General features: G+C 51.7%; 1 protein-coding gene across 2 annotated transcripts in view; it reads right to left on the bottom strand.

Moving 5' to 3' along the window:
• Window positions 1–1,515: 1,515 nt before the first annotated feature.
• The window catches only part of aars2 (alanyl-tRNA synthetase 2, mitochondrial (putative)), a 49,572-nt gene continuing 26,144 nt past the window's right edge, over window positions 1,516–24,943 (bottom strand). Inside the window, exons 11-22 of one of the 2 annotated variants that reach the window (XM_072439595.1) lie at window positions 21,177–21,312; window positions 19,953–20,110; window positions 19,348–19,461; window positions 18,978–19,118; window positions 18,278–18,415; window positions 17,936–18,126; window positions 16,665–16,773; window positions 16,410–16,535; window positions 15,489–15,599; window positions 13,608–13,694; window positions 12,462–12,572; window positions 1,516–1,914 (exon numbers count right to left, since the gene is read on the bottom strand). In XM_072439595.1, the coding sequence (XP_072295696.1) occupies window positions 1,747–1,914; window positions 12,462–12,572; window positions 13,608–13,694; window positions 15,489–15,599; window positions 16,410–16,535; window positions 16,665–16,773; window positions 17,936–18,126; window positions 18,278–18,415; window positions 18,978–19,118; window positions 19,348–19,461; window positions 19,953–20,110; window positions 21,177–21,312 (1,590 nt within the window). In that variant the 3' untranslated portion in view covers window positions 1,516–1,746. The remainder of the gene's footprint in view (window positions 1,915–12,461; window positions 12,573–13,607; window positions 13,695–15,488; window positions 15,600–16,409; window positions 16,536–16,664; window positions 16,774–17,935; window positions 18,127–18,277; window positions 18,416–18,977; window positions 19,119–19,347; window positions 19,462–19,952; window positions 20,111–21,176; window positions 21,313–24,943) is intronic. The other variant, XM_072439596.1, reaches the window with a different exon arrangement.

Genomic DNA, 24,943 nt, shown 5'->3' with positions numbered 1-24,943 from the left:
AACACTTTATACTTTGTTTACTTTCATTTCTAACAAATACTCACTTTTTATCACACACCAAACCACAACCACCAGCTCCACACCATGTACATGACACGTGTGTACTTGTACATGACACGTGTGTACTTGTACATGACACGTGTGTACTCGTACATGACACGTGTGTACTCGTACATGACACGTGTGTACTTGTACATGACACGTGTATACTTGTACATGACACGTGTATACTTGTACATGACACGTGTATACATGTACATGACACGTGTATACTTGTACATGACACGTGTATACATGTACATGACACGTGTATACTCGTACATGACACGTGTGTACTCGTACATGACACGTGTGTACTCGTACATGACACGTGTATACTCGTACATGACACGTGTGTACTTGTACATGACACGTGTATACTTGTACATGACACGTGTGTACTTGTACATGACACGTGTGTACTCGTACATGACACGTGTGTACTTGTACATGACACGTGTATACTTGTACATGACACGTGTATACATGTACATGACACGTGTATACTTGTACATGACACGTGTATACTTGTACATGACACGTGTATACATGTACATGACACGTGTATACATGTACATGACACGTGTATACTTGTACATGACACGTGTATACTTGTACATGACACGTGTATACATGTACATGACACGTGTATACTCGTACATGACACGTGTGTACTCGTACATGACACGTGTGTACTCGTACATGACACGTGTGTACTTGTACATGACACGTGTGTACTCGTACATGACACGTGTGTACTCGTACATGACACGTGTGTACTCGTACATGACACGTGTGTACTTGTACATGACACGTGTATACTTGTACATGACACGTGTGTACTTGTACATGACACGTGTATACTTGTACATGACACGTGTATACTTGTACATGACACGTGTATACTTGTAAATGACACGTGTATACTTGTACATGACACGTGTGTACTTGTACATGACACGTGTATACTTGTACATGACACGTGTATACTTGTACATGACACGTGTGTACTTGTAAATGACACGTGTATACTTGTACATGACACGTGTGTACTTGTACATGACACGTGTATACTTGTACATGACACGTGTATACTTGTACATGACACGTGTGTACTTGTACATGACACGTGTATACTTGTACATGACACGTGTGTACTTGTACATGACACGTGTATACTTGTACATGACACGTGTGTACTTGTACATGACACGTGTGTACTTGTACATGACACGTGTGTACTTGTACATGACACGTGTGTACTTGTACATGACACGTGTGTACTTGTACATGACACGTGTATACTTGTACATGACACGTGTATACTTGTACATGACACGTGTGTACTTGTACATGACACGTGTATACTTGTACATGACACGTGTATACTTGTACATGACACGTGTGTACTTGTACATGACACGTGTGTACTTGTACATGACACGTGTGTACTTGTACATGACACGTGTGTACTCGTACATGACACGTCATCACAACGGTGGGAGGAGCTAGACCACATTCAGGAAGTAAGAGACATGTGCCAATGAGCACGCTCCGTTGGCTTCAGTGGGCGGGGCCATCCTGCCTCCACAAAAGTCAGATTTATTCAAAGACTTTTGAAGATGATTGACAGCTCACATGGACCAATCACATGTGTTTGTTGCAGAGGCGTTTCTTCTAAAACGGAGGAACCCGATTGGCCGACAGTCACCGCTGCATTTTCTTTTTGGCGTAAAGCTCCGCCCACTCCAGCACCGCCGTGACATCATCAGCTCGCGCCATCCCCTTCGCCACCAGCTCAGAGCCGCCTGCGTTACCGTGGAAACGCCCACAGACCGCCAGCGCCCAATCAGAGGCAGAGAAAGAGGACACACCCTTAAACAGACCAATCACAGTTAGTTAGACACGCCCCCTCAAACAGACGAATCACAGTTACACGCCCCCCTCAAACAGACCAATCACAGTTAGACACGCCCCCCTCAAACAGACGAATCACAGTTACACGCCCCCCTCAAACAGACCAATCACAGTTAGACACGCCCCCCTCAAACAGACCAATCACAGTTACACGCCCCCCTCAAACAGACGAATCACAGTTACACGCCCCCCTCAAACAGACCAATCACAGTTACACGCCCCCCTCAAACAGACCAATCACAGTTAGACACGCCCCCCTCAAACAGACCAATCACAGTTACACGCCCCCCTCAAACAGACCAATCACAGTTAGACACGCCCCCCTCAAACAGACCAATCACAGTTACACGCCCCCCTCAAACAGACCAATCACAGTTACACGCCCCCCTCAAACAGACGAATCAGTTACACGCCCCCCTCAAACAGACCAATCACAGTTAGACACGCCCCCCTCAAACAGACCAATCACAGTTACACGCCCCCCTCAAACAGACCAATCACAGTTAGACACGCCCCCCTCAAACAGACGAATCACAGTTAGACACGCCCCCCTCAAACAGACCAATCACAGTTAGACACGCCCCCTCAAACAGACCAATCACAGTTACACGCCCCCCTCAAACAGACCAATCACAGTTAGACACGCCCCCCTCAAACAGACCAATCACAGTTAGACACGCCCCCCTCAAACAGACCAATCACAGTTAGACACGCCCCCCTCAAACAGACCAATCACAGTTAGACACGCCCCCCTCAAACAGACCAATCACAGTTAGACACGCCCCCCTCAAACAGACCAATCACAGTTAGACACTTGTTCTGGTGTTTAACAGCAGAACAAGCAAAACCCTGTGAATCTGAAGTTAGATATATATGATATATATGATATATATGATAATGATATATATATATATCATATATATCATATATATATATATATATATATATATATAGAGCTGGGTTTCGATTCAAATTTCAAGAAATGATTCGGTTCTGATTTTTACGTTTTAAAATTGATTTTTTCCGATTTTCTCAGATTTCGATCAGATTTCGAGTGGATCTGGAGGTTAATGTTATTAAAAACGAAAAATGTATTTGAAGCGTTTCCTTCACTTCATGACTGTGGAGAGAAGCAACATATTCAAACTAGTATATCAATATTAAACAGCAAATCTCACAAGTCTTGTAGTTACTGAAGGTCAAGGGTCAATCCACCTTCAAGAAACATCATCCAGGACTGTGTACTTGTACGTGACACGTGTATACTTGTACGTGACACGTGTATACTTGTACGTGACACGTGTATACTTGTACGTGACACGTGTATACTTGTACGTGACACGTGTATACTTGTACGTGACACGTGTATACTTGTACGTGACACGTGTATACTTGTACGTGACACGTGTATACTTGTACGTGACACGTGTATACTTGTACGTGACACGTGTATACTTGTACGTGACACCTGTGTACTCGTACGTGACACGTGTGTACTCGTACGTGACACGTGTGTACTCGTACGTGACACGTGTGTACTCGTACATGACACGTGTGTACTCGTACATGACACGTGTGTACTCGTACATGACACGTGTGTACTCGTACATGACACGTGTATACTCGTACATGACACGTGTATACTCGTACATGACACGTGTATACCCGTACATGACACGTGTATACATGTACATGAGACGTGTATACATGTACATGACGTGTATACATGTACATGACACGTGTGTACTTGTACATGACACGTGTGTACTTGTACATGACACGTGTATACTTGTACATGACACGTGTATACTTGTACATGACACGTGTGTACTTGTACATGACACGTTTTACGTTTTATACAGGTATACACGTGTACATGACACGTGTATACCTGTACATGACACGTGTATACTTGTACATGACACGTGTATACCTGTACATGACACGTGTATACATGTACATGACACGTGTATACATGTACATGACACGTGTATACATGTACATGACACGTGTATACATGTACATGACACGTGTATACATGTACATGACACGTGTATACATGTACATGACACGTGTATACTCGTACATGACACGTGTGTACTCGTACATGACACGTGTGTACTCGTACATGACACGTGTGTACTCGTACATGACACGTGTATACCTGTACATGACACGTGTATACCTGTACATGACACGTGTATACCTGTACATGACACGTGTATACATGTACATGACACGTGTATACATGTACATGACACGTGTATACATGTACATGACACGTGTATACATGTACATGACACGTGTATACATGTACATGACACGTGTATACATGTACATGACACGTGTATACATGTACATGACACGTGTATACATGTACATGACACGTGTATACTCGTACATGACACGTGTATACATGTACATGACACGTGTATACATGTACATGACACGTGTATACATGTACATGACACGTGTATACTTGTACATGACACGTGTGTACTTGTACATGACACGTGTGTACTTGTACATGACACGTGTATACCTGTACATGACACGTGTATACTTGTACATGACACGTGTATACTTGTACATGACACGTGTATACTTGTACATGACACGTGTGTACTTGTACATGACACGTGTATACTTGTACATGACACGTGTATACTTGTACATGACACGTGTATACATGTACATGACACGTGTATACTTGTACATGACACGTGTATACTTGTACATGACACGTGTGTACTTGTACATGACACGTGTATACTTGTACATGACACGTGTATACTTGTACATGACACGTGTATACTTGTACATGACACGTGTATACTTGTACATGACACGTGTATACATGTACATGACACGTGTATACATGTACATGACACGTGTATACTTGTACATGACACGTGTGTACTTGTACATGACACGTGTATACTTGTACATGACACGTGTATACTTGTACATGACACGTGTATACTTGTACATGACACGTGTGTACTTGTAAACCTGCAGCAGCTGAAGTATCACATGTACACACACTGAGTATTTCTCACCAGGTCCAGCTTCATCTGCTGCTGTGCCAACCACAGGTCAGAGGTCAGTCCCCACCTGTCCTCACCTGTCCTTCAGTGTCCTGACCTGTCCTTCAGTGTCCTGACCTGTCCTTCAGTGTCCTGACCTGTCCTTCAGTGTCCTGACCTGTCCTTCAGTGTCTTCAGTGTCCTGACCTGTCCTTCAGTGTCCTGACCTGTCCTTCAGTGTCCTCACCTGTCCTTCAGTGTCCTCACCTGTCCTTCAGTGTCCTCACCTGTCCTTCAGTGTCCTCACCTATCCTTCAGTGTCCTCACCTATCCTTCAGTGTCTTCACCTGTCCTTTAGTGTCTTCAGTGTCCTCACCTATCCTTCAGTGTCCTCACCTGTCCTTTAGTGTCTTCAGTGTCCTCACCTGTCCTTCAGTGTCTTCAGTGTCCTCACCTGTCCTTCAGTGTCTTCAGTGTCCTCACCTGTCCTTCAGTGTCTTCAGTGTCCTGACCTGTCCTTCAGTGTCTTCAGTGTCCTGACCTGTCCTTCAGTGTCTTCAGTGTCCTGACCTGTCCTTCAGTGTCCTGACCTGTCCTTCAGTGTCCTGACCTGTCCTTCAGTGTCCTGACCTGTCCTTCAGTGTCTTCAGTGTCCTCACCTGTCCTTCAGTGTCTTCAGTGTCCTGACCTGTCCTTCAGTGTCTTCAGTGTCCTCACCTGTCCTTCAGTGTCTACAGTGTCCTGACCTGTCCTTCAGTGTCTACAGTGTCCTGACCTGTCCTTCAGTGTCTTCAGTGTCCTCACCTGTCCTTCAGTGTCTACAGTGTCCTGACCTGTCCTTCAGTGTCTACAGTGTCCTGACCTGTCCTTCAGTGTCTTCAGTGTCCTGACCTGTCCTTCAGTGTCCTGACCTGTCCTTCAGTGTCCTGACCTGTCCTTCAGTGTCTTCAGTGTCCTCACCTGTCCTTCAGTGTCTACAGTGTCCTCACCTGTCCTTCAGTGTCCTCACCTGTCCTTCAGTGTCTTCAGTGTCCTCACCTGTCCTTCAGTGTCTTCAGTGTCCTCACCTGTCCTTCAGTGTCTACAGTGTCCTCACCTGTCCTTCAGTGTCTACAGTGTCCTCACCTGTCCTTCAGTGTCTACAGTGTCCTCACCTGTCCTTCAGTGTCTACAGTGTCCTCACCTGTCCTTCAGTGTCTACAGTGTCCTCACCTGTCCTTCAGTGTCTTCAGTGTCCCGACCTGTCCTTCAGTGTCTTCAGTGTCCTCACCTGTCCTTCAGTGTCTACAGTGTCCTCACCTGTCCTTCAGTGTCTTCAGTGTCCTGACCTGTCCTTCAGTGTCTTCAGTGTCCTGACCTGTCCTTCAGTGTCCTGACCTGTCCTTCAGTGTCCTGACCTGTCCTTCAGTGTCCTGACCTGTCCTTCAGTGTCCTGACCTGTCCTTCAGTGTCTTCAGTGTCCTCACCTGTCCTTCAGTGTCTACAGTGTCCTCACCTGTCCTTCAGTGTCTTCAGTGTCCTCACCTGTCCTTCAGTGTCTTCAGTGTCCTGACCTGTCCTTCAGTGTCTTCAGTGTCCTGACCTGTCCTTCAGTGTCTTCAGTGTCCTGACCTGTCCTTCGGTGTCTCTGGTGTGTCTGGTGAGGTGTCTCTGGTGTCTCTGGTGTCTCTGGTGTGGTGTCTCTGGTGTGTCTGGTGAGGTGTCTCTGGTGTCTCTGGTGTCTCTGGTGAGGTGTCTCTGGTGAGGTGTCTCTGGTGAGGTGTCTCTGGTGAGGTGTCTCTGGTGAGGTGTCTCTGGTGTCTCTGGTGAGGTGTCTCTGGTGTCTCTGGTGAGGTGTCTCTGGTGTCTCTGGTGAGGTCTCTGGTGAGGTGTCTCTGGTGTCTCTGGTGAGGTGTCTCTGGTGAGGTGTCTCTGGTGAGGTGTCTCTGGTGAGGTGTCTCTGGTGTCTCTGGTGAGGTGTCTCTGGTGTCTCTGGTGAGGTGTCTCTGGTGTCTCTGGTGTCTCTGGTGAGGTGTCTCTGGTGTCTCTGGTGAGGTGTCTCTGGTGTCTCTGGTGAGGTGTCTCTGGTGAGGTGTCTCTGGTGTCTGAGGTGTCTCTGGTGTCTCTGGTGAGGTGTCTCTGGTGAGGTGTCTCTGGTGTCTGAGGTGTCTCTGGTGTCTCTGGTGAGGTGTCTCTGGTGAGGTGTCTCTGGTGTCTCTGGTGAGGTGTCTCTGGTGTCTCTGGTGAGGTGTCTCTGGTGTCTCTGGTGAGGTGTCTCTGGTGTCTCTGGTGAGGTGTCTCTGGTGAGGTGTCTCTGGTGAGGTGTCTCTGGTGTCTCTGGTGAGGTGTCTCTGGTGTCTCTGGTGAGGTGTCTCTGGTGTCTCTGGTGAGGTGTCTCTGGTGTCTCTGGTGAGGTGTCTCTGGTGAGGTGTCTCTGGTGTCTCTGGTGAGGTGTCTCTGGTGAGGTGTCTCTGGTGAGGTGTCTCTGGTGAGGTGTCTCTGGTGAGGTGTCTCTGGTGAGGTGTCTCTGGTGTCTCTGGTGTCTCTGGTGTCTCTGGTGTCTCTGGTGAGGTGTCTCTGGTGTCTCTGGTGAGGTGTCTCTGGTGAGGTCTCTGGTGAGGTGTCTCTGGTGTCTCTGGTGAGGTCTCTGGTGAGGTGTCTCTGGTGTCTCTGGTGAGGTCTCTGGTGAGGTGTCTCTGGTGTCTCTGGTGAGGTCTCTGGTGAGGTGTCTCTGGTGTCTCTGGTGAGGTGTCTCTGGTGAGGTGTCTCTGGTGTCTCTGGTGTCTCTGGTGAGGTGTCTCTGGTGAGGTGTCTCTGGTGAGGTGTCTCTGGTGAGGTGTCTCTGGTGAGGTGTCTCTGGTGAGGTGTCTCTGGTGAGGTGTCTCTGGTGAGGTGTCTCTGGTGAGGTGTCTCTGGTGAGGTGTCTCTGGTGAGGTGTCTCTGGTGAGGTGTCTCTGGTGAGGTGTCTCTGGTGAGGTGTCTCTGGTGAGGTGTCTCTGGTGAGGTGTCTCTGGTGTCTCTGGTGTCTCTGGTGTCTCTGGTGTCTCTGGTGTCTCTGGTGTCTCTGGTGTCTCTGGTGTCTCTGGTGTCTGTGGTGTCTCTGGTGTCTGTGGTGTCTGTGGTGTCTCTGGTGTCTCTGGTGTCTGTGGTGTCTCTGGTGTCTCTGGTGTCTCTGGTGTCTCTGGTGTCTGTGGTGTCTGTGGTGTCTCTGGTGTCTCTGGTGTCTCTGGTGTGGTGTCTCTGGTGTCTCTGGTGTCTCTGGTGTGGTGTCTCTGGTGTCTCTGGTGTCTCTGGTGTGGTGTCTCTGGTGTCTCTGGTGTGGTGTCTCTGGTGTCTCTGGTGTGGTGTCTCTGGTGTCTCTCTGGTGTCTCTCTGGTGTCTCTGGTGTCTCTCTGGTGTCTCTGGTGAGGTCTCTCTGGTGTCTCTGGTGTCTCTGGTGAGGTCTCTCTGGTGTCTCTGGTGTCTCTCTGGTGTCTCTGGTGAGGTCTCTCTGGTGTCTCTGGTGTCTCTGGTGAGGTCTCTCTGGTGTCTCTGGTGTCTCTGGTGAGGTCTCTCTGGTGTCTCTGGTGTCTCTGGTGAGGTGTCTCTGGTGTCTCTGGTGTCTCTGGTGAGGTCTCTCTGGTGTCTCTGGTGTCTCTGGTGTCTCTGGTGTGGTGTCTCTGGTGTCTCTGGTGTCTCTGGTGTGGTGTCTCTGGTGTCTCTGGTGTCTCTGGTGTCTCTGGTGTCTCTGGTGTCTCTGGTGTCTCTGGTGAGGTGTCTCTGGTGTCTCTGGTGAGGTGTCTCTGGTGAGGTGTCTCTGGTGTCTCTGGTGTCTCTGGTGTCTCTGGTGTCTCTGGTGTCTCTGGTGTCTCTGGTGTCTCTGGTGTCTCTGGTGAGGTGTCTCTGGTGTCTCTGGTGTCTCTGGTGTCTCTGGTGTGGTGTCTCTGGTGTCTCTGGTGTCTCTGGTGAGGTGTCTCTGGTGTCTCTGGTGTCTCTGGTGTGGTGTCTCTGGTGTCTCTGGTGTCTCTGGTGTCTCTGGTGTCTCTGGTGTCTCTGGTGTCTCTGGTGTCTCTGGTGTGGTGTCTCTGGTGTCTCTGGTGAGGTGTCTCTGGTGTCTCTGGTGTCTCTGGTGTGGTGTCTCTGGTGTCTCTGGTGTCTCTGGTGTCTCTGGTGTCTCTGGTGTCTCTGGTGTCTCTGGTGTCTCTGGTGTCTCTGGTGTCTCTGGTGAGGTGTCTCTGGTGTCTCTGGTGTCTCTGGTGTCTCTGGTGTCTCTGGTGTCTCTGGTGTCTCTGGTGTCTCTGGTGAGGTGTCTCTGGTGTCTCTGGTGTCTCTGGTGTGGTGTCTCTGGTGTCTCTGGTGTCTCTGGTGTCTCTGGTGTCTCTGGTGTCTCTGGTGTCTCTGGTGTCTCTGGTGTCTCTGGTGTCTCTGGTGAGGTGTCTCTGGTGTCTCTGGTGTCTCTGGTGTCTCTGGTGTCTCTGGTGTCTCTGGTGTCTCTGGTGTCTCTGGTGTCTCTGGTGTCTCTGGTGTCTCTGGTGTCTCTGGTGAGGTGTCTCTGGTGTCTCTGGTGTCTCTGGTGTCTCTGGTGAGGTGTCTCTGGTGTCTCTGGTGTCTCTGGTGTCTCTGGTGTGGTGTCTCTGGTGTCTCTGGTGTCTCTGGTGAGGTGTCTCTGGTGTCTCTGGTGTCTCTGGTGTGGTGTCTCTGGTGTCTCTGGTGTCTCTGGTGTCTCTGGTGTCTCTGGTGTCTCTGGTGTCTCTGGTGTCTCTGGTGTCTCTGGTGTCTCTGGTGTGGTGTCTCTGGTGTCTCTGGTGTCTCTGGTGAGGTGTCTCTGGTGTCTCTGGTGTCTCTGGTGTGGTGTCTCTGGTGTCTCTGGTGTCTCTGGTGTCTCTGGTGTCTCTGGTGTCTCTGGTGTCTCTGGTGTCTCTGGTGTCTCTGGTGTCTCTGGTGAGGTGTCTCTGGTGTCTCTGGTGTCTCTGGTGTCTCTGGTGTCTCTGGTGTCTCTGGTGTCTCTGGTGTCTCTGGTGTCTCTGGTGAGGTGTCTCTGGTGTCTCTGGTGTCTCTGGTGTGGTGTCTCTGGTGTCTCTGGTGTCTCTGGTGTCTCTGGTGTCTCTGGTGTCTCTGGTGTCTCTGGTGTCTCTGGTGTCTCTGGTGTCTCTGGTGAGGTGTCTCTGGTGTCTCTGGTGTCTCTGGTGTCTCTGGTGTCTCTGGTGTCTCTGGTGTTACGCCATGATTGTTTTCGAGTTATTTTTAAACCGAGGAAAATAAATAAATAAATAAATAAATAAATAAATAGATCTTTGGACGTACAAATCGATAATCGGTCATTAATATGCAAATCCATTAAAAATCGGAAAATCGATTTTTTCAACCCAGCTCTAGACTCTTAGGTCTTGATTTCAATGGCTCTTTAAACCGGCTCTAAAAGGGAACAAGGACACAGGGGACCAAGGACACAGGGGACCAAGGACACAGGGGACCAAGGACACAAGGACACAGGGGAACAAGGACACAAGGACACAGGGGAACAAGGACACAGGGGACCAAGGACACAAGGACACAGGGGAACAAGGACACAGGGGAACAAGGACACAGGGGAACAAGGACACAGGGGACCAAGGACACAGGGGACCAAGGACACAAGGACACAGGGGACCAAGGACACAAGGACACAGGGGAACAAGGACACAGGGGAACAAGGACACAAGGACACAGGGGAACAAGGACACAAGGACACAGGGGAACAAGGACACAGGGGACCAAGGACACAAGGACACAGGGGAACAAGGACACAGGGGAACAAGGACACAGGGGACCAAGGACACAGGGGACCAAGGACACAAGGACACAGGGGACCAAGGACACAAGGACACAGGGGAACAAGGACACAGGGGAACAAGGACACAAGGACACAGGGGAACAAGGACACAAGGACACAGGGGAACAAGGACACAGGGGACCAAGGACACAAGGACACAGGGGAACAAGGACACAAGGACACAGGGGAACAAGGACACAGGGGAACAAGGACACAGGGGAACAAGGACACAGGGGAACAAGGACACAGGGGACCAAGGACACAGGGGACCAAGGACACAAGGACACAGGGGACCAAGGACACAAGGACACAGGGGAACAAGGACACAGGGGAACAAGGACACAAGGACACAGGGGAACAAGGACACAAGGACACAGGGGAACAAGGACACAGGGGACCAAGGACACAAGGACACAGGGGAACAAGGACACAAGGACACAGGGGAACAAGGACACAGGGGAACAAGGACACAGGGGACCAAGGACACAGGGGACCAAGGACACAAGGACACAGGGGACCAAGGACACAAGGACACAGGGGAACAAGGACACAGGGGAACAAGGACACAAGGACACAGGGGAACAAGGACACAAGGACACAGGGGAACAAGGACACAGGGGACCAAGGACACAAGGACACAGGGGAACAAGGACACAAGGACACAGGGGAACAAGGACACAGGGGAACAAGGACACAGGGGAACAAGGACACAGGGGAACAAGGACACAGGGGACCAAGGACACAGGGGACCAAGGACACAAGGACACAGGGGACCAAGGACACAGGGGAACAAGGACACAGGGGAACAAGGACACAGGGGAACAAGGACACAGGGGAACAAGGACACAGGGGACCAAGGACACAAGGACACAGGGGACCAAGGACACAAGGACACAGGGGAACAAGGACACAGGGGAACAAGGACACAAGGACACAGGGGAACAAGGACACAAGGACACAGGGGAACAAGGACACAGGGGACCAAGGACACAAGGACACAGGGGAACAAGGACACAAGGACACAGGGGAACAAGGACACAGGGGAACAAGGACACAGAGGAACAAGGACACAGGGGAACAAGGACACAGGGGACCAAGGACACAGGGGACCAAGGACACAAGGACACAGGGGACCAAGGACACAGGGGAACAAGGACACAGGGGAACAAGGACACAGGGGACCAAGGACACAAGGACACAGGGGACCAAGGACACAAGGACACAGGGGAACAAGGACACAGGGGAACAAGGACACAAGGACACAGGGGAACAAGGACACAAGGACACAGGGGAACAAGGACACAGGGGACCAAGGACACAAGGACACAGGGGAACAAGGACACAAGGACACAGGGGAACAAGGACACAAGGACACAGGGGAACAAGGACACAGGGGAACAAGGACACAGGGGAACAAGGACACAGGGGACCAAGGACACAGGGGACCAAGGACACAAGGACACAGGGGACCAAGGACACAGGGGAACAAGGACACAGGGGACCAAGGACACAGGGGACCAAGGACACAAGGGAACAAGGACACAAGGGAACAAGGACACAAGGGAACAAGGACACAGGAGCACTTTGGGCACAACGTCACATGGGGATATTTGGGCACAGGCCACAAGGGCACTTTGGGGACAAGGACATAAGGGCACATGGGGTAAACATGAGAATTGGGTCCAGACTCAGTTCCGACCTGGTCTTACCTTGGGGACTTGGCAGGCGCACAGGACTTTCCCAGAATGCACCTGGGCCAGCAACATCACAAATGAACCAGGAAGTGATGAACTGAGCTTGTTCACAGTCTTCATCAGGACCTGCAAATAGACCTGGTTTAGACCTGGTTTAGACCTGGTTTAGACCTGGTTTAGTCCTGGTTTAGACCTGGTTTAGACCTGGTTTAGTCCTGGTTTAGACCTGGTTTAGACCTGGTTTAGTCCTGGTTTAGTCCCGGTTTAGTCCCGGTTTAGTCCCGGTTTAGACCCGGTTTAGACCCGGTTTAGACCCGGTTTAGACCCGGTTTAGACCCGGTTTAGACCCGGTTTAGTCCCGGTTTAGACCCGGTTTAGTCCCGGTTTAGACCCGGTTTAGACCCGGTTTAGACCCGGTTTAGTCCCGGTTTAGACCCGGTTTAGACCCGGTTTAGTCCTGGTTTAGACCTGGTTTAGTCCTGGTTTAGACCTGGTTTAGACCTGGTTTAGACGTGGTTTAGTCCTGGTTTAGACCTGGTTTAGACCTGGTTTAGACCTGGTTTAGACCTGGTTTAGTCCTGGTTTAGACCTGGTTTAGACCTGGTTTAGTCCTGGTTTAGACTTGGTTTAGACCTGGTTTAGACCTGGTTTAGACCTGGTTTAGACCTGGTTTAGTCCTGGTTTAGTCCTGGTTTAGTCCTGGTTTAGTCCTGGTTTAGTCCTGGTTTAGACCTGGTTTAGACCTGGTTTAGACCTGGTTTAGACCTGGTTTAGTCCTGGTTTAGTACTGGTTTAGACCTGGTTTAGTCCTGGTTTAGACCTGGTTTAGACCTGGTTTAGTCCTGGTTTAGTCCTGGTTTAGTCCTGGTTTAGTCCTGGTTTAGACCTGGTTTAGACCTGGTTTAGACCTGGTTTAGACCTGGTTTAGTCCTGGTTTAGTACTGGTTTAGACCTGGTTTAGACCTGGTTTAGTCCTGGTTTAGTCCTGGTTTAGTCCTGGTTTAGACCTGGTTTAGACCTGGTTTAGACCTGGTTTAGTCCTGGTTTAGACCTGGTTTAGTCCTGGTTTAGACCTTGTTTAGACCTGGTTTAGACCTGGTTTAGTCCTGGTTTAGTCCTGGTTTAGTCCTGGTTTAGTCCTGGTTTAGTCCATGTTCTCACCGATGGAGAGTGGGTTCTGATCACATCCACAGTTGGTCCTGGGTCAGATCTGTGTTTCTGGAGCAGAGTCTGGACCTCAAGCGACGCCTGTGACACAGAAAGAGTCAGATGCTCTGGAGGGTCAGATGCTCTGGAGGGTCAGATGCTCTGGAGGGTCAGATGCTCTGGAGGGTCAGATGCTCTGGAGGGTCAGATGCTCTGGAGGGTCAGATGCTCTGGAGGGTCAGATGCTCTGGAGGACCCCGAGTCACATGTTCAAGTCGGACGTAAAGGCAAAAAAAAAGATCAAAATGTTGCCATTTTATGACTGAGTGACCACCAGGGGTCAGACTTCAACAGTCCAGGGGTCAGACTTCAACAGTCCAGGGGTCAGACTTCAACAGTCCAGGGGTCAGACTTCAACAGTCCAGGGGTCAAGCTTCAACAGTCCAGGGGTCAAGCTTCAACAGTCCAGGGGTCAAGCTTCAACAGTCCAGGGGTCAGACTTCAACAGTCCAGGGGTCAGACTTCAACAGTCCAGGGGTCAGACTTCAACAGTCCAGGGGTCAGAGGCTTCAACAGTCCAGGGGTCAGGGGTCAACAGTCCAGGCCGTTCTCCTTTATTTTGGTAGTGAGGGCGAGCGGGGGGAACATGCGGGGGACACGGGCGCCGCCATGTTTGTTGTGATGACGCTGCTGGGTGTGTGTGAACCTCTCTGATGTTCTACTGCACCTGTCAGATGTTCTACTGCACCTGTCAGGTGTTCTACTGCACCTGTTCTACTGCACCTGTCTGATGTTCTACTGCACCTGTCAGATGTTCTACTGCACCTGTCAGATGTTCTACTGCACCTGTCAGATGTTCTACTGCACCTGTCAGATGTTCTACTGCACCTGTCAGATGTTCTACTGCACCTGTCAGATGTTCTACTGCACCTGTCAGATGTTCTACTGCACCTGTCAGATGTTCTACTGCACCTGTTCTACTGCACCTGTCAGATGTTCTACTGCACCTGTCAGATGTTCTACTGCACCTGTCAGATGTTCTACTGCACCTGTCTGATGTTCTACTGCACCTGTCAGATGTTCTACTGCACCTGTCAGATGTTCTACTGCACCTGTCAGATGTTCTACTGCACCTGCTCTACTGCACCTGTCTGATGTTCTACTGCACCTGCTCTACTGCACCTGTCTGATGTTCTACTGCACCTGTCTGATGTTCTACTGCACCTGTCTGATGTTCTACTGCACCTGTCTGATGTTCTACTGCACCTGTCTGATGTTCTACTGCACCTGTCTGATGTTCTACTGCACCTGTCTGATGTTCTACTGCACCTGTCTGATGTTCTACTGCACCTGTCTGATGTTCTACTGCACCTGTCTGATGTTCTACTGCACCTGTCTGATGTTCTACTGCACCTGTCAGGTGTTCTACTGCACCTGTCAGGTGTTCTACTGCACCTGTCAGATGTTCTACTGCACCTGTCAGATGTTCTACTGCACCTGTCTGATGTTCTACTGCACCTGTCTGATGTTCTACTGCACCTGTCTGATGTTCTACTGCACCTGTCTGATGTTCTACTGCACCTGTCTGATGTTCTACTGCACCTGTCAGATGTTCTACTGCACCTGTCAGATGTTCTACTGCACCTGTCAGATGTTCTACTGCACCTGTCAGATGTTCTACTGCACCTGTCTGATGTTCTACTGCACCTGTCTGATGTTCTACTGCACCTGTCAGATGTTCTACTGCACCTGTCAGATGTTCTACTGCACCTGTCTGATGTTCTACTGCACCTGTCAGATGTTCTACTGCACCTGTCAGACGTTCTACTGCACCTGTCTGATGTTCTACTGCACCTGTCAGACGTTCTACTGCACCTGTCAGACGTTCTACTGCACCTGTCTGATCTCCATCTTCCGCAGGGTGGTGTTCATGTTTCTCTGGAGAGTCTTGAGTTTGTTCTGAAGCACTCGACGAGTCCAGTGAGGAACCAGAGACAGGTCCACCTCCTGACAGGGACAGAGACAGGGACGGGAGCAGAGACAGGAGCAGTATTTGCAGTAGTAGTATTTGCAGTAGTAGTATTTGCAGTAGTAGTATTTTGCAGTAGCAGTATTTGCAGTAGTAGCATTTGCAGTAGTAGCATTTGCAGTAGCAGTATTTGCAGTAGCAGTATTTGCAGTAGCAGTATTTGCAGTAGTAGTATTTGCAGTAGTAGTATTTGCAGTAGTAGTATTTGCAGTAGCAGTATTTGCAGTAGCAGTATTTGCAGTAGTAGTATTTGCAGTAGTAGTATTTGCAGTAGTAGTATTTGCAGTAGCAGTATTTGCAGTAGTAGTATTTGCAGTAGTAGTATTTGCAGTAGTAGTATTTGCAGTAGCAGTATTTGCAGTAGTAGTATTTGCAGTAGCAGTATTTGCAGTAGCAGTATTTGCAGTAGTAGTATTTGCAGTAGTAGTATTTGCAGTAGCAGTATTTGCAGTAGCAGTATTTGCAGTAGTAGTATTTGCAGTAGTAGTATTTGCAGTAGTAGTATTTGCAGTAGCAGTATTTGCAGTAGTAGTATTTGCAGTAGTAGTATTTGCAGTAGCAGTATTTGCAGTAGTAGTATTTGCAGTAGTAGTATTTGCAGTAGCAGTATTTGCAGTAGCAGTATTTGCAGTAGCAGTATTTGCAGTAGTAGTATTTGCAGTAGCAGTATTTGCAGTAGCAGTATTTGCAGTAGTAGCATTTGCAGTAGTAGTATTTGCAGTAGTAGTATTTGCAGTAGTAGTATTTGCAGTAGCAGTATTTGCAGTACTGATAATAGTTGGACTCACGTTGGTCAGTTGCCCGACCTCTTTGGCCAATTGCTGGACAACGTGTGGAGAGTCGGGGGCGGAGCTTGTGATCCTTGTCCAAAGAGAGTCCACTTCCTGCTCCAAGGCCACGCCCAGCTCTCGTGCCTGACAGTCATAAAGAAACATGTAAAATGTGTAATAAACGTGTAATAAACGTGTAAAGCTTATAATAGATGAAGCATGTATAAAGTGTGTAATAAAGTGTTTAATAAGGGTGTAATAAGGGGCCCTCACCTGCCTGGCGTTGTCCCCGGTGACGGCGATGATGCGGCTGATTCCTTTAATGAACTGTCGCTCTGAAACCACCAGGACGTCCTCCAGATCCGAGCTCTGAAGCACGTGACTGACACACACACACGTATGTTACACACACACACACACACACACACACACACGTGTGTTACACACACACACACACACACACACACACGTATGTTACACACACACACACACACACACACACACGTGTGTTACACACACACACACACACACACACACACACGTATGTTACACACACACACACACACACACACACACACACGTGTGTTACACACACACACACACACACACACACACACACACACACACACACACACACACGTGTGTTACACACACACACGTATGTTACACACACACACACACACACACACACACACACACACGTATGTTACACACACACACACACACACACACGTATGTTACACACACACACAAACACACACACACACGTATGTTACACACACACACAAACACACACACACGTATGTTACACACACACACACACACACACACACACACACACGTGTGTTACACACACACACACACACACACACGTGTGTTACACACACACACACACACACACGTATGTTACACACACACACACACACACACACACACACGTGTGTTACACACACACACACACACACACGTATGTTACACACACACACACACACACACACACACACACACACACACACGTATGTTACACACACACACACACACACACACACACACACACACGTATGTTACACACACACACACACACACACACACGTATGTTACACACACACACACACACGTATGTTACACACACACACAAACACACACACACACGTATGTTACACACACACACACACACACACACGTATGTTACACACACACACAAACACACACACACGTATGTTACACACACACACAAACACACACACACGTGTGTTACACACACACACACACACACACGTATGTTACACACACACACACGTATGTTACACACACACACACACACACACGTATGTTACACACACACACACACACACACACACATGTATGTTACACACACACACACACACACACACGTATGTTACACACACACACACACACACGTATGTTACACACACACACACACACGTATGTTACACACACACACACACACACGTATGTTACACACATACACACACACACACACACACACACACACACACACTTTACACACACAACAAACTCACGTTCCACAGCAGAGCTCCACAGAGGTCTGCAGGTCCTGGTCCTGGTCCTGGTCCTGGTCCTGGTCCTGGTCCTGGTCCTGGTCCTGGTCCTGGTCCTGGTCCTGGTCCTGGTCCTGGTCCTGGTCCTGGTCCTGGAGCAGGTCTGAGGCGGACCGTCCCACAGACACCACTCGGACCGGGTCTGGATAAACCTGAGACAGAACAGCTTAATGTGAGACCAGAGTGTTCTGGGTCTGGACTCGGCCTGGACTCGGTCTGGACTCGGTCTGGACTCGGTCCGGACCCGGTCCGGACTCGGTCCGGACTCGGTCCGGACTCGGTCCGGACTCGGTCTGGACTCACCTCATCCACGGTCCGGACTCCTTTCAGTTTCAGAGCGTTGTTCAGAGGAAGCTCTTGACAGAAAACACTCAGGTCGTTCTGCACCAGGTCTGAGAGAATCTGGTCCAGGTCCAGGAGCTGAGACGAGTTCAGGACCGACTGTGGAGAGACACAGGTCTGGGACTGGACCTGGACCTGGACCGGTCTGGACCCGGTCTGGACCCGGCCTGGACCCGGTCTGGACCCGGCCTGGACCCGGCCTGGACCCGGCCTGGACCCGACCCGGCCTGGACCCGGCCTGGACCCGGCCTGGACCCGGACCCGGCCTGGACCCGGCCTGGACCCGGACCCGGTCTGGACCCGGCCTGGACCCGGTCTGGACCCGGCCTGGACCCGGCCTGGACCCGGCCTGGGTCTGGACCCGGCCTGGACCCGGCCTGGGTCTGGACCCGGCCTGGACCCGGCCTGGACCCGGCCTGGGTCTGGACCCGGCCTGGACCCGGACCCGGCCTGGACCCGGCCTGGACCCGGCCTGGGTCTGGACCCGGCCTGGACCCGGCCTGGACCCGGCCTGGGTCTGGACCCGGCCTGGACCCGGCCTGGACCCGGCCTGGACCCGGTCTGGACCCGGCCTGGGTCTGGACCCGGCCTGGACCCGGCCTGGACCCGGTCTGGACCCGGCCTGGACCCGGCCTGGACCCGGCCTGGACCCGGTCTGTACCTTGGTGCTGTAGTCGAAGCGCAGACTGGTCACAGAGACACTGGAGCCGCGCTGATGCACGTTTGGCCCCAGGAGGCGCCGCAGAGCAAAGTTCAACAGATGAGTCGCCGTGTGATTCATCATGAGAGACAGACGAGACGACTGTGGACCAATCAGAGCAGAGAGAGTCAGGAGCCAATCAGAGCAGAGAGTCAGGAGCCAATCAGAGCAGAGAGTCAGGAGCCAATCAGAGCAGAGAGAGTCAGGAGCCAATCAGAGCAGAGAGTCAGGAGCCAATCAGAGCAGAGAGTCAGGAGCCAATCAGAGCAGAGAGTCAGGAGCCAATCAGAGCAGAGAGTCAGGAGCCAATCAGAGCAGAGTGCAGTCTGACCTGGTCCAGGTGCAGTTGGACAGTGTCTCCGGTCTGGATCAGGTCTGAGACTTGGACAACATGAAGAACATATCCTCCACAGGAAGTGACATCAGAGAGAGGGAGCACCGCTTCCTGTCACAGGCAAAGTCTGGTTATAGTCCAGGGTTCGTCCCGTCCCACCCCTCGTCCCGTCCCACCCCTCGTCCCGCTCCCGCCCCCGTCCCGCTCCCGTCCCCGTCCCATCTCGCCCCCGTCCCACTCCCGTCCCGCTCCCCGTCCCGTCCCGCTCCCACTCCCGTCCCGCTCCCGTCCCGCTCCCGCTCCCGTCCCCGTCCCATCTCGCCCCCGTCCCACTCCCGTCCCGCTCCCCGTCCCGCTCCCGTCCCGCTCCCGTCCCATCCCGCTCCCGTCCCATCCCGCTCCCGTCCCGCTCCCGTCCCGCTCCCGTCCCGCTCCCGTCCCGCTCCCGTCCCGCTCCCGTCCCGTCCCCGTCCCATCCCGCTCCCATCCCGCTCCCGTCCCATCCCGCTCCCGTCCTTTCCCGCTCCCGTCCCATCCCGCTCCCGTCCTTTCCCGCTCCCGTCCCATCCCGCTCCCATCCCGCTCCCCGTCCCGTCCCACACCTGGGTGCTGAGGAAGCCCTGGTCCCGACTCTGTCCTCCTCTCTCGCTGTAGAAACAGGTCTGGTCCAGGATGAGTCCACAGAGTCCCTCTGAGACATGGTCCACCAGAGTCCCACCTGAGACGAGCGCCAGGATCTGAGCCCAGCACGACGGGAAGACTGAGGAGACAAGAGTAAATGTACTTCAGGTACTACATGCAGTACATGTACTACATGTAGTACATGTAGTACATTAGGTACATGTACTGCATGTAGTACATGTAGTACATGTACTGCATGTAGTACATGTAGTACATTAGGTACATGTACTGCATGTAGTACATGTACTGCATGTAGTACATGTACTGCATGTAGTACATGTACTCCATGTAGAAAATGTAGTACATGGGGTACATGTACTGCATGTAGTAAATGTAGTACATGGGGTACATGTACTGCATGTAGTACATGTACTGCATGTAGTACATGTACTGCATGTAGTACATGTACTCCATGTAGAAAATGTAGTACATGGACTGCATGTAGTAAATGTAGTACATGGGGTACATGTACTGCATGTAGTAAATGAAGTACATGGGGTACATGTACTGCATGTAGTACATGTACTGCATGTAGTACATTAGGTACATGTACTGCATGTAGTACATGTACTGCATGTAGTACATGTACTGCATGTAGTACATGTACTCCATGTAGAAAATGTAGTACATGGACTGCATGTAGTAAATGTAGTACATGGGGTACATGTACTGCATGTAGTAAATGTAGTACATGGGGTACATGTACTGCATGTAGTAAATGTAGTACATGGGGTACATGTACTGCATGTAGTACATGTACTGCATGTAGTACATTAGGTACATGTACTGCATGTAGTACATGTACTGCATGTAGTACATGTAGTACATTAGGTACATGTACTGCATGTAGTACATGTACTCCATGTAGCAAATGTAGTACATGGGGTACATGTACTGCATGTAGTAAATGTAGTACATGGGGTACATGTACTGCATGTAGTAAATGTAGTACATGGGGTACATGTACTGCATGTAGTACATGTACTGCATGTAGTACATGTAGTACATTAGGTACATGTACTGCATGTAGTACATGTACCCCATGTACTACATTTTCTACATGGAGTACATGTACTACATGCAGTACATGTACTACATGCAGTACATGTACTGCATGTAGTACATGTACTGCATGCAGTACTCACCATACTTCCCCTCCTCTTTGAAGTACTTGTACGTGGCAGAGTCGTCGGTCGGGAGAATCCCTCGTCGCTGAAGTTGGCTCAAAGCTCCGACGTCCAGAGTCATGACATCATCAGCTCCAGACGCATCGAGCGCCACCTGAGCAGTGACATCATCATTACAGGACCAGACTCTAGAGGTCAAAGGTCAACTCAAGTCATGAAAACAAACATCTGAGCTGAAGCCGAGGGGGAACCACAACAGAACACGACACAGGAACCACAACAGAACACGACACAGGAACCACAACAGAACACGACACAGGAACCACAACAGAACACGACACAGGAACCACAACAGAACACGACAGAACACGACGGAACGCGACAGAGCGCGACAAACGCGACAGAACACGGCAGAAAGCAAACAGAACGCGACAGAACGCGACAGAACGCGACAGAACGCGACAGAACGCGACAGAACGCGGCAGAATGCGGCAGAACGCGGCAGAACGCGACAGAACGCGGCAGAACGCAACAGAACGCGGCAGAACGCGACAGAACGCGACAGAACGCGGCAGAACGCGACAGAACACGGCAGAACACAAACAGATCAGGACAGAACGCGACAGAACGCGGCAGAACGCGGCAGAACGCGACAGAACGCGGCAGAACGCGACAGAACGCGACAGAACGCGACAGAATGCGGCAGAACACAAACAGATCAGGACAGAACGCGACAGAACGCGACAGAACGCGACAGAACGCGACAGAACGCGACAGAACGCGGCAGAACGCGGCAGAACGCGGCAGAACGCGACAGAATGCGGCAGAACGCGGCGGAACACGGCGGAGCACGGCAGAACACAAACAGATCAGGACAGAACGCGACGGAACGCGACGGAACGCGACGGAACGCGACGGAACGCGACAGAATGCGACGGAACGCGACAGAACACGACAGACAGAACGCGACAGACAGAACACGACAGACAGAACGCGACAGAACGCGACAGACAGAACACGACAGAACGCGACAGACAGAACGCGACAGAACGCGACAGACAGAACACGACAGACAGAACGCGACGGAACGCGACAGACAGAACACGACAGAACGCAACAGAACGCGGCAGAACGCGTCAGAATGCGACAGAACACGACAGACAGAACGCGACAGAACACGACGGAACGCGACGGAAGGCGACGGAACGCGACATAACACGGCGGAACACGGCAGAACACAAACAGATCAGGACAGAACGCGACGGAACATGACAGAACGCGGCAGAACGCGACAGAACGCGACAGAACGCGGCAGAACGCGACAGAACGCGGCAGAACGCGACAGAACGCGGCAGAACGCGACAGAACGCGGCAGAACGCGACAGAACGCGGCAGAACGCGACAGAACGCGGCAGAATGCGGCAGAACACAAACAGATCAGGACAGAAAGCGACGGAACGCGACGGAACGCGACGGAACGCGACGGAACGCGACGGAACGCGACGGAACGCGACAGAACGCGACAGACAGAACGCGACAGACAGAACGCGACAGACAGAACACGACAGACAGAACACGACAGACAGAACACGACAGACAGAACGCGACAGAACGCGACAGACAGAACACGACAGACAGAACGCGACAGAACGCGACAGAACGCAACAGAACGCGGCAGAACGCGGCAGAACGCGACAGAATGCGACGGAACGTGACAGAACGCGACGGAACGCGACGGAACGCGACAGAACGCGACGGAACGCGACAGACAGAACGCGACAGACAGAACGCGACAGACAGAACGCGACAGACAGAACACGACAGACAGAACGCGACAGAACGCGACAGACAGAACACGACAGAACGCGACAGAACGCGACGGAACGCAACGGAACACGACGGAACGCGACAGAACGCGACGGAACGCGACAGAACACGACAGACAGAACGCGACAGACAGAACGCGACAGACAGAACACGACAGAACGCGACAGACAGAACACGACAGACAGAACGCGACGGAACGCGACAGACAGAACACGACAGAACGCAACAGAACGCGGCAGAACGCGTCAGAATGCGACAGAACACGACAGACAGAACGCGACAGAACGCGACGGAACGCGACGGAACGCGACAGACAGAACGCGACGAACGCGACAGAACGCGACAGAACGCAACAGAACGCGGCAGAACGCGACAGAATGCGACAGAACGCGACGGAACGCAACGGAACGCGACAGAACACGACAGACAGAACGCGACAGAACACGACGGAACGCGACGGAAGAAGACGGAACGCGACATAACACGGCGGAACACGGCAGAACACAAACAGATCAGGACAGAACGCGACGGAACGCGACGGAACATGACAGAATGCGGCAGAACGCAACAGAACGCGACAGAACGCGGCAGAACGCGACAGAATGCGGCAGAACGCGACAGAACGCGACAGAACGCGACAGAACGCGACAGAACGCGGCAGAATGCGGCAGAACGCGACAGAACACGGCGGAGCACGGCAGAACACAAACAGATCAGGACAGAACGCGACGGAACATGACAGAACACGACAGAACGCGACAGAACGCGACAGAACGCGGCAGAACGCGACAGAACGCGGCAGAACGCGACAGAACGCGGCAGAACGCGACAGAACGCGGCAGAACGCGACAGAACGCGGCAGAATGCGGCAGAACACAAACAGATCAGGACAGAAAGCGACGGAACGCGACGGAACGCGACGGAACGCGACGGAACGCGACGGAACGCGACGGAACGCGACAGAACGCGACGGAACGCGACAGAACACGACAGACAGAACGCGACAGACAGAACGCGACAGACAGAACACGACAGACAGAACACGACAGACAGAACGCGACAGAACGCGACAGAACACGACAGACAGAACACGACAGACAGAACGCGACAGAACGCGACAGACAGAACACGACAGACAGAACGCGACAGACAGAACACGACAGACAGAACGCAACAGAACGCGGCAGAACGCGGCAGAACGCGACAGAATGCGACGGAACGCGACGGAACGCGACGGAACGCGACGGAACGCGACGGAACGCGACAGAACGCGACAGAACGCGACGGAACGCGACAGAACGCGACAGACAGAACGCGACAGACAGAACGCGACAGACAGAACGCGACAGACAGAACACGACAGACAGAACGCGACAGAACGCGACAGACAGAACACGACAGAACGCGACAGAACGCGACGGAACGCAACGGAACACGACGGAACGCGACAGAACGCGACGGAACGCGACAGAACACGACAGACAGAACGCGACAGACAGAACGCGACAGACAGAACACGACAGACAGAACGCGACGGAACGCGACAGACAGAACGCGACGAACGCGACAGAACGCGACAGAACGCAACAGAACGCGGCAGAACGCGACAGAATGCGACAGAACGCGACGGAACGCAACGGAACGCGACAGAACACGACAGACAGAACGCGACAGAACACGACGGAACGCGACGGAAGAAGACGGAACGCGACATAACACGGCGGAACACGGCAGAACACAAACAGATCAGGACAGAACGCGACGGAAAGCGACGGAACATGACAGAATGCGGCAGAACGCAACAGAACGCGACAGAACGCGGCAGAACGCGACAGAATGCGGCAGAACGCGACAGAACGCGACAGAACGCGACAGAACGCGACAGAACGCGACAGAACGCGGCAGAATGCGGCAGAACGCGACAGAACACGGCGGAGCACGGCAGAACACAAACAGAT

Source organism: Eucyclogobius newberryi, unplaced genomic scaffold, assembly GCF_026437365.1.
Source record: "Eucyclogobius newberryi isolate DKJ021-1_F unplaced genomic scaffold, fEucNew1.0.hap1 SCAF_99, whole genome shotgun sequence".
Lineage (NCBI taxonomy): Eukaryota > Metazoa > Chordata > Actinopteri > Gobiiformes > Gobiidae > Eucyclogobius > Eucyclogobius newberryi.
The sequence above is the reverse complement of the archived record's forward strand: the minus strand, read 5'-3'. Positions and strand labels throughout refer to the sequence as shown.